This window comes from Salmo salar, chromosome 03 (genome assembly GCF_965601325.2).
Source record: "Salmo salar chromosome 03, fSalSal1, whole genome shotgun sequence".
NCBI lineage: Eukaryota > Metazoa > Chordata > Actinopteri > Salmoniformes > Salmonidae > Salmo > Salmo salar.
In genome coordinates, this window is record NC_138293.1 from 99610432 (window position 1) to 99620000 (window position 9569).

Below are 9569 nucleotides of genomic sequence, written 5' to 3' on the forward strand. Positions count from 1 at the left end.
ACAGGTGTGCTGTCATTTTAAAGCCCAGTTTTACCTGGATGTTCCCTGATCCCTCTCTCGATGATCTCTCCGATGAACTTGAGGGCCTGACCATACTGTTTCATACTGTAGTAACACAGACCTATGTTGTAGGACAGTTCTGAGACAGGAGGGAGGAGAGAGAGGCAGGGAGAGGAGGAGGGAATTAGAGGGGAAGAAGAGAGATATTCAGCAAATACAAAAGACTTTTAGGACAGCCAAAAGGTTAGAAGTTTTCCTTTGTGTGTGAGTATGTGCGTGCAGTTACCTGGTTGGTAGCCCAGCACCTGCAGGGCAGACATGAACTTCTTGCAGGCCTCCTCGTACTCCCCCTCCTTGTAGAGTAGACAGCCCATGTCCACGTCATAGTCTGGGTCGTCCTGGGGAAGCTGCTCTACCAGTGTCTGACAGGGAGAGGATTCATAAAGGGCTTATAAGAGGTCATAAAGGGTTATAGGGAGTCATAAGGGCGTATTCATTGAGGAAATTAGTTATAAGGGGTTACAAGGGTTTCTAAATTGATCAAAAACACTAACAAAGCAGTTAAAGGGGTTATATTAAGTTCTCCTGACCTCATGACATACAGTAACTACCAGGTACATGTTTCTGGTCTTTAGTTCTGGGTCTAGTTTTGGTTAAGTTATGGTTCTAGTTCCAGTTCTGGTTTAGTTTTGGGTCTAGTTCTGGGTCTAGTTCTTGGTCTAGTTCTGGGTCTAGTTCTGGGTCTAGTTCTGGGTCTAGTTCTTGGTCTAGTTCTGGGTCTAGTTCTGGGTCTAGTTCTGGGTCTAGTTCTGGGTCTAGTTCTGGGTCTAGTTCTGGGTCTAGTTCTGGGTCTAGTTCTTGGTCTAGTTCTGGGTCTAGTTCTGTTCTAGTTCTGGTTAACTTCTAGTTACGGTTCTGGTTTTGTTCTGTTCTAGTTCTGGTTAAAGTATGGTTCTAGTTCTGGGTCTAGCTCTGGTTTAGTTCTGGTTAAGTTATGTTCTAGTTCTGGGTCTAGTTCCAGTTCTGGTTTAGTTCTGTTCTAGTTCTGGTTAAATTCCGGTTCTTGTTCTGGGTCTAGTTCCGGTTCTGTTCTAGTTCCGGTTAAGTTATTGTTCTAGTTCTGGTTCTAGTTCTGGGTCTAGTTCTGGTTCTGGTTTAGTTATGTTCTAGTTCTGGTTCTAGTTCTGGGTCTAGTTCTGGTTTAGTTATGTTCTAGTTCTGGTTCTAGTTCTGGGTCTAGTTCTGGTTCTGGTTTAGTTATGTTCTAGTTCTGGTTCTAGTTCTGGGTCTAGTTCTGGTTCTGGTTTAGTTATGTTCTAGTTCTGGTTCTAGTTCTGGGTCTAGTTCTGGTTCTGGTTTAGTTATGTTCTAGTTCTGGTTCTAGTTCTGGGTCTAGTTCTGGTTCTGGTTTAGTTATGTTCTAGTTCTGGTTCTAGTTCTGGGTCTAGTTCTGGTTCTGGTTTAGTTATGTTCTAGTTCTGGTTCTAGTTCTGGGTCTAGTTCTGGTTCTGGTTTAGTTATGTTCTAGTTCTGGTTAAGTTAAGGTTCTAGTTCTAGTTAAGTTATTGTTCTAGTTATGGTTTAGTTCTGGTTCTAGTTCTGGTTCTAGTTGATGGTTCTGATTTAGTTCTGGTTCTAGTCATGGTTCTAGTTCTGGTTCTAGTCATGGTTCTATTGATGTTCCAGTCATGGATCTAGTTCTGGTTCTAGTCATGGTTCTAGTCATGGTTCTAGTTCTGGTTCTAATTATGGTTCTTGTTCTGGTTTACATTTACATTTACATTTAAGTCATTTAGCAGACGCTCTTATCCAGAGCGACTTACAAATTGGTGCATTCACCTTATGATATCCAGTGGAACAACCACTTTACAATAGTGCATCTAAATCTTTTAAGGGGGGGTTAGAAGGATTACTTTATCCTATCCTAGGTATTCCTTAAAGAGGTGGGGTTTCAGGTGTCTCCGGAAGGTGGTGATTGACTCCGCTGTCCTGGCGTCGTGAGGGAGCTTGTTCCACCATTGGGGTGCCAGAGCAGCGAACAATTTTGACTGGGCTGAGCGAGAACTGTGCTTCCTCAGAGGTAGGGAGGCGAGCAGGCCAGAGGTGGATGAACGGAGTGCCCTTGTTTGGGTGTAGGGCCTGATCAGAGCCTGAAGGTACGGAGGTGCCGTTCCCCTCACAGCTCCGTAGGCAAGCACCATGGTCTTGTAGCGGATGCGAGCTTCAACTGGAAGCCAGTGGAGAGAGCGGAGGAGCGGGGTGACGTGAGAGAACTTGGGAAGGTTGAACACCAGACGGGCTGCGGCGTTCTGGATGAGTTGTAGGGGTTTAATGGCACAGGCAGGGAGCCCAGCCAACAGCGAGTTGCAATAATCCAGACGGGAGATGACAAGTGCCTGGATTAGGACCTGCGCCGCTTCCTGTGTGAGGCAGGGTCGTACTCTGCGAATGTTGTAGAGCATGAACCTACAGGATCGGGTCACCGCCTTGATGTTGGTGGAGAACGACAGGGTGTTGTCCAGCAACATCAAGGCGGTGACCCGATCCTGGTTCTAGTCATGGCTCTAGTTCTGGTTCTAGTCATGGTTCTAGTCATAGTTCTAGTTCTGATTCTAGTCATGGCTCTAGTTCTGGTTCTAGTCATGGTTCTAGTCATAGTTCTAGTTCTGATTCTAGTCATGACTCTAGTCATGGCTCTAGTCATGGTTCTAGTCATAGTTCTAGTTCTGATTCTAGTCATGACTCTAGTCATGGCTCTAGTTCTGGTTCTAGTCATGGCTCTAGTTCTGGTGCTAATTATGGTTCTAGTTATGGCCAAGTCCAGTATATGTCCAATACTAGTCACTACTAACCTTCGCTCCAGAGTACTCCTCTTCTCCGTATTTGATGGATGCCTGCAGTTTGATCATCTGTGGGAGAGATGGACAGAACATGGGTCGGAAGAGAGAAAATAACTAAGAGAATATGGGTGAAAAACAGAATTATATCTCAATGTGGTAAGATAACTCTACCTGGTGAGGCCGGAGGTAAACATTATAACTCTACCTGGTGGTGCTGGTAGTAAACATTATAACTCTACCTGGTGGGTCTGTTAGTAAACATTATAACTCTACCTGGTGGGTCTGGTAGTAAACATTATAACTCTACCTGGTGGGTCTGGTGGTAAACATTATAACTGTACCTGGTGGGTCTGGTAGTAAACATTATAACTCTACCTGGTGGGTCTGGTAGTAAACATTATAACTCTACCTGGTGAGGCCGGAGGTAAACATTATAACTCTACCTGGTGGTGTTGGTAGTAAACATTATAACTCTACCTGGCGGGTCTGGTGGTAAACATTATAACTCTACCTGGTGGGTCTGGTAGTAAACATTATAACTCTACCTGGTGGGTCTGGTGGTAAACATTATAACTCTACCTGGTGGGTCTGGTAGTAAACATTATAACTCTACCTGGTGGGTCTGGTAGTAAACATTATAACTCTACCTGGTGGGTCTGGTAGTAAACATTATAACTCTACCTGGTGGGTCTGGTAGTAAACATTATAACTCTACCTGGTGGGTCTGGTAGTAAACATTATAACTCTACCTGGTGGGTCTGGTAGTAAACATTATAACTCTACCTGGTGGGGCTGGTAGTAAACATTATAACTCTACCTGGTGGGGCTGGTAGTAAACATTATAACTGTACCTGGTGGGTCTGGTAGTAAACATTATAACTCTACCTGGTGGGTCTGGTAGTAAACATTATAACTCTACCTGGTGGGGCAGGAGAGGTAACGGATCCTGGTAAATAGGTTCCGGAACAAAACAGTCCACAACTGAGAGGTTCCGGATCCTGGTAAATGGGTTCCAGAACAAAACAGTCCACAACTGAGAGGGTCCAGGTCCTGTTGTGGCAGGATCCGGCTCAAATGAAGCACTGGTTCTACCTCTACCTTAGTATTATAACTTCATGTAGTGTACCTTGGTGTGGCTGGTAGGGTTGTCCAATAGAAAGGTAGCCTTCATGGCCTCGGGGTAGGCACAGGCCCCGTACAGAGACTGGGCGTAATACAGCTTGTACTCCTCCACCTCGGGGTGTAGCTGGGACAGCTGCTCATAGCACTCTGCTGCGTTGGTGAAGTCCTGCATGTGGTAGTAGCAGTAGCCTAGCAGAGACAGGGCTGCCCGCGACTGGGAGGAGGAGGAGAAGGTAGAGGAGGAGGAGAAGAAGATTACGGGCTCCATTCAATCCATATCGCCCAAGTTCAGCACTATATGGCAATTGACATTTAAAGGTAATGTTCCCGCATTCCATGAGACTGCATTCACGGTAAACGCTGCATAAATTGGCTAAAGGTAATTGAAAATTACCTTTAAAATTTCAAGAACGCTATAGCGCTGAACTTCGCCGATACGGACTGAATCGAGCCCTAGATGTATTGTCCAATGAAATAGTCTGAGGGACAGTCTGTTTGTGCTATCATGACAAGCCCTTGTCACTCATAGGCAAGCTAAACATTGGCTTGCTGGTGACAGCAATGGAGTTGGCAAGAGCACAAACTGATCTGGGAGCAGGCTATAGAAGGAGACAACAGACCTGGGACCAGGCTATAGAAGGAGACAACAGATCTGGGAGCAGGCTATAGAAGGAGAAAACAGATCTGGGAGCAGGCTATAGAAGGAGACAACAGACCTGGGACCAGGCTATAGAAGGAGACAACAGATCTGGGAGCAGGCTATAGAAGGAGAAAACAGATCTGGGACCAGGCTATAGAAGGAGAAAACAAATCTGGGACCAGGCTATAGAAGGAGACAACAGATCTGGGACCAGGCTATAGGAGACAACAGATCTGGGACCAGGCTATAGAAGGAGACAACAGATCTGGGACCAGGCTATAGGAGACAACAGATCTGGGACCAGGCTATAGAAGGAGACAACAGATCTGGGACCAGGCTATAGAAGGAGACAACAGATCTGGGACCAGGCTATAGGAGACAACAGATCTGGGAGCCCCACACACACACACACACTACCTTCATCTGTTTCTGCAGTTCATTGCTGAGGATGTGGATAGCCTCTCCATACCGCCCATCTTTGATCTATAGGAGGAGAATAGAGTTAGCAGATAGATAATGTAATATTTTATAACTATCTAGCTAGCTATGTTGTCACACTTAGTTCGTTCGCTAGCGTTTAGGCTATAGTCTGAGCCTTGAAATTGAAGGGTCTGTCAGGCTAGCTTAATCAAAGCCTACCTTATTGTGACGTTAGCTAGCTTGAATTCGCTATATAATCAACATGATAACTTGATAAAATACCACAAGTTAAAATAACCAGTTTCATTATCAGTTAGCTAGCTATCATGGCTAGCGTTAGTAACCATGGTATGTAACGTTCGCTATGCAAGCGACCAACTTCTCACCATTTTGTAGACAGTGGCGGTGTATTCGCCGTCTTTAATCGTTGTCAGTGTCATGATTTTGCCGCTAAATCTACAGTTCTCAAAGGTAAGACTATTTTCACGCGAAAAATGATTGCCGATTCACCAATAATCCCAATTAACGCACCATGTTTTCGGCGTTATTTACTTCTCTACACATTCAACGCACAGGAAGTGTTACTTAGCAACCGTACCGGAAACGGAAACCCCGACGTTGAATAACTTTAAAACAACCAATGAGGAGCGTCTGTTGTGAGATTAGAGATTGACAGAGACCTTTAGTGGCCAAAAGGCTGTTTTAGTATGGGCAGCACCATTGAAGGCTTCCACCATGTTTCTGCCATTTTAAAGTAGTCAACTGGGTGGGGATTCCTATGGGTTGTAGCACAGACTATCCATTATATTGACCAGAATTTAAAGTGGCCGCTCTAACAATGAAAATAAATGTGTTAAAAAATGGAAGGCAGCGGGAGGAGGCAATATCAGGTGGGACCATTCTAGACAATGAGAGGGCAGATTCGTGTGTGAATAACATGCACAACTTTGATATTATGTGTTTTTTCCTCAAAGTTGTCGGGATGTCACGTGTCCTAGTTATATCAGTACACTCCTAACAACCTAAACCTTATGAAACTTATATTCCATCAAATAAACCACACATAAAGATGAGTCATCTATCTATTTCTTTGTGTAGGACACTTTCCCAGCAAAGAACATTTTCCAATTTTCTAATAAATGGAAAACACCAGTTGATGAGATTTAATGCTGCCCACCCCTTCATTATCATGACAAGGTATGTTGAGATATATATAATGAAAACCTCTATAGAAGTTTTAATAAATTACTATTATTATTATTATTATTATTAGGTTGTGGTGGACTGTCATAATCACTGTAGTTAGTATGCAAACTAAAAGTGTGCATACTTCCACCTGGAGGGTGTTGTCTGAATAGGTATAAAGACAAGTTTGGTGATTTACTGACACCTGGAGGGTGTCTGTTGTCTCTATCATTCTCTATGGTGTGTACCTGCTGTAGGCAAGGCATGTGTATGAACAGCTGGCTTCTGAAGAATGCCACCCAAGGATACACCTCAGGGAAAGCTTTTCATTTACTGATGATTATACAGGTACAAATCATAGACCCATAGGACTAACTGGAACTGATGATGAATTTAACCCATTATGCATTTAACCCATTAGGAATGTAACCCATTAAGAATTTAACCCATTATGAATTTAACCCATTATGAATTTAACCCATTATGAATTTAACCCATTATCAATTTAACCCATTATGAATTTAACCCATTAGGAATGTAATCCATTATCAATTTAACCCATTAAGAATTTAACCCATTATGAATTTAACCCATTATGAATTTAACCCATTATGAATTTAACCCATTATCAATTTAACCCATTATGAATTTAACCCATTATGAATTTAACCCATTATCAATTTAACCCATTATGCATTTAACCCATTATGAATTTAACCCATTATGCATTTAACCCATTAGGAATTTAACCCATTAGGAATTTAACCCATTATCAATTTAACCCATTATGAATTTAACCCATTAGGAATTTAACCCATTAGGAATTTAACCCATTAGGAATTTAACCCATTAGGAATTTAACCCACCTTCCACAATATCATTAAACATTTTATCCTCAGACTAAGATCGGGTGTATTTGATTGAACAATTAAAAATAAAATAGGTTATCCTCTGATTGGGCCCAGTCTACGTGGTTTGCAGTCAACAACAGGCCTACGTCTACAGTGGCAAGAAAAAGTATGTGAACCCATAGGCTAATGACTTCCCCAAAAGCTAATTGAAGTCAGGAGTCAGCTAACCTGGAGTCCATTCAATGAGACGATATTGGAGCTGTTGGTTAGAGCTGCCTTGCCCTATAAAAACACTCACAAAATTTGAGTTTGCTATTCACAAAAAGCATTGCCTGATGTGACCCATGCCTCGAACAAAAGAGATCGCAGAAGACCTAAGATTAAGAATTGTTGACAGCAATAAAGCTGGGAAGGGTTACAAAAGTATCTCTAAAAGCCTTGATGTTCATCAGTCCACGGTAAGACAAATTGTCTATAAATGGAGAAAGTTCAGCACTGTTGCTACTCTCCCTAGGAGTGGCCGTCCTGCAAAGATGACTGCAAGAGCACAGTGCAGAATGCTCAATGAGGTTAAGAAGAATCCTAGCGTCAGCTAAAGACTTACAGAAATCTCTGGAACATGCTAACATCTCTGACGAGTCTGCAATACGTAAAACACTAAACAAGAATGGTGTTTATGGGAGGACACCACGGAAGAAGCCACTGCTGCCCCAAAAAAACAGTGCTGCACGTCTGACGTTCGCAAAAGTGCACCTGGATGTTCCACAGCGCTACCGGCAAAATATTCTGTGGACAGATGAAACTAAAGTTGAGTTGTTTGGAAAGAACAGACAACACTATGTGTGAAGAAAAAAGGCACAGCACACCAACATCAAAACCTCATCCCAACCTTAAAGTATGGTGGAAGGAGCATCATGGTTTGGTGCTGCTTTGCTGCCTCAGGGCCTGGACAGCTTGCTATCAGACGGAAAAATACATTCCCAATTCATCAAGACGTTTTGCAGGAGAATGTTAGGCTATCTGTCCGCCAATTGAAGTTCAACAGAAGTTGGGTGATGAAACAGGACAACGACCCAAAACACAGAAGTAAATCGACAACAGAAAATACACCTTCTGGAGTGGCCCAGTCAGTCCTGACCTCAACCCGATTGAGATGCTGTGGCATGACCTCAAGAGAGCAGTTCACACCAGACATCCCAAGAATATTGCTGAACTGAAGCAGTTTTGTAAAGAGGAATGGTCCAACATTCCTCCTGACCATTGTACAGGTCTGATCCGCAACTACAGAAAACGTTTGGTTGAGGTTATTGCTGCCAAAGGAGGCTCAACCAGTTACTAAATCCAAGGGTTCACATACTTTTCCCACCCTGCACTGTGAATGTTTACACGGTGTGTTCAATAAAGACATGAAAACGCATAATTGTTTGTGTGTTATTAGTTTAAGCAGACTGTGTTTGTATATTGTTGTGACTTAGATGAAGATCAGATCAAATTTTATTACCAATTTATGCAGAAATACAGATATTTCCAAAGGGTTCACATATTTTTTCTTGCCACTGTATACTATTGACAGGTCACTCACAGTAACAACAGTTCTACATCTATACTACTTAAAGGGAGAATTTGTTGAGGCTTTTCCCCTCTGGATAGGGTGTATGAAAACAACAGGTGTGTGTGAGCACTTCCTTCCTTCCTTCCAGTAAATACATGTTATTCCATTCAGTAAGGTATTTCAGTAAATACATATTATTCCATTCAGTAAAGTATGCATAAATTAGTGTTTTAATATGCATTTCTGGACAGGTATTTCCGACAATTGGAAGACACTGTGCTGACTAAAACCTAGAAATTCATGTATGATGCACATTAGAGAGTAGCAGTACTGTAAAAGAGGGGTTGGCAAGAACGTGGGATATGTCATTCTATGGGTAATTTCATGGTGCCTCTGCTCAAAAACATGTGTGGGCTAAAACACAGTCAGGACAGAACTGAGTGTGAAAGAGAGAGAGATGAACACAGTTGGAACAGAATATCCCACATTCAGAACACAGTGGACCTGAGGGCAGGAATAATCCAAACCACACTCCACACACAGCACCGCCAACGAGTCTCTCTCTCTTTCTCTCTCTCTCTCTTGTGTGTGTGTGTGTGTGTGTGTGTATGTTTGTGTGTGTAGAGGGTGTGTGCTCTCTGTTTATATAATGAATCCCACAGTAGTTAGAGAGCTATTCTATGTGCTGCTGTGGTGGCAGACTCAGTAGGAGTTGAGACTGAGGCCCAGTGAAGAAGCAGTAGGAGTTGAGATACAGGGAAAACACTATCTTCATCAACCAGGTACGTACATCAGGTGACTAGTTCTCTGCTTGCTCTTTGAGGTCTTGGCTGGGTAACTGGAAAACACATACTGGGCTTTAGAAAACATCATTGATTGATTGACACATTTTTGGCATATTTTTGAGTAAGAGACTGGAGACAATGATGAACACCATGGGCTGGTTTCCCGGACACAGA

General features: G+C 42.9%; 2 protein-coding genes across 4 annotated transcripts in view; one reads left to right on the forward strand and one right to left on the reverse strand.

Annotated features, from left to right (window-relative positions):
- Window positions 1–5621, reverse strand: part of LOC106601992 (intraflagellar transport protein 70A) — a 31227-nt gene extending 25606 nt beyond the window's left edge. For all 3 annotated transcript variants that reach the window (XM_082972951.1, XM_082972952.1, XM_082972950.1), the window contains exons 1-6: window positions 5409–5621; window positions 5020–5085; window positions 3967–4176; window positions 2853–2909; window positions 287–422; window positions 35–139 (exon numbers count right to left, since the gene is read on the reverse strand). In XM_082972951.1, the coding sequence (XP_082829077.1) occupies window positions 35–139; window positions 287–422; window positions 2853–2909; window positions 3967–4176; window positions 5020–5085; window positions 5409–5462 (628 nt within the window). In that variant the 5' untranslated portion in view covers window positions 5463–5621. The remainder of the gene's footprint in view (window positions 1–34; window positions 140–286; window positions 423–2852; window positions 2910–3966; window positions 4177–5019; window positions 5086–5408) is intronic.
- Window positions 5622–9257: 3636 nt separating this feature from the next.
- The window catches only part of LOC145877440 (uncharacterized), a 7343-nt gene continuing 7031 nt past the window's right edge, over window positions 9258–9569 (forward strand). The window contains exon 1 of the mRNA XM_082972953.1: window positions 9258–9392. The gene's annotated coding sequence lies outside the window, so the exon portion shown is untranslated. The remainder of the gene's footprint in view (window positions 9393–9569) is intronic.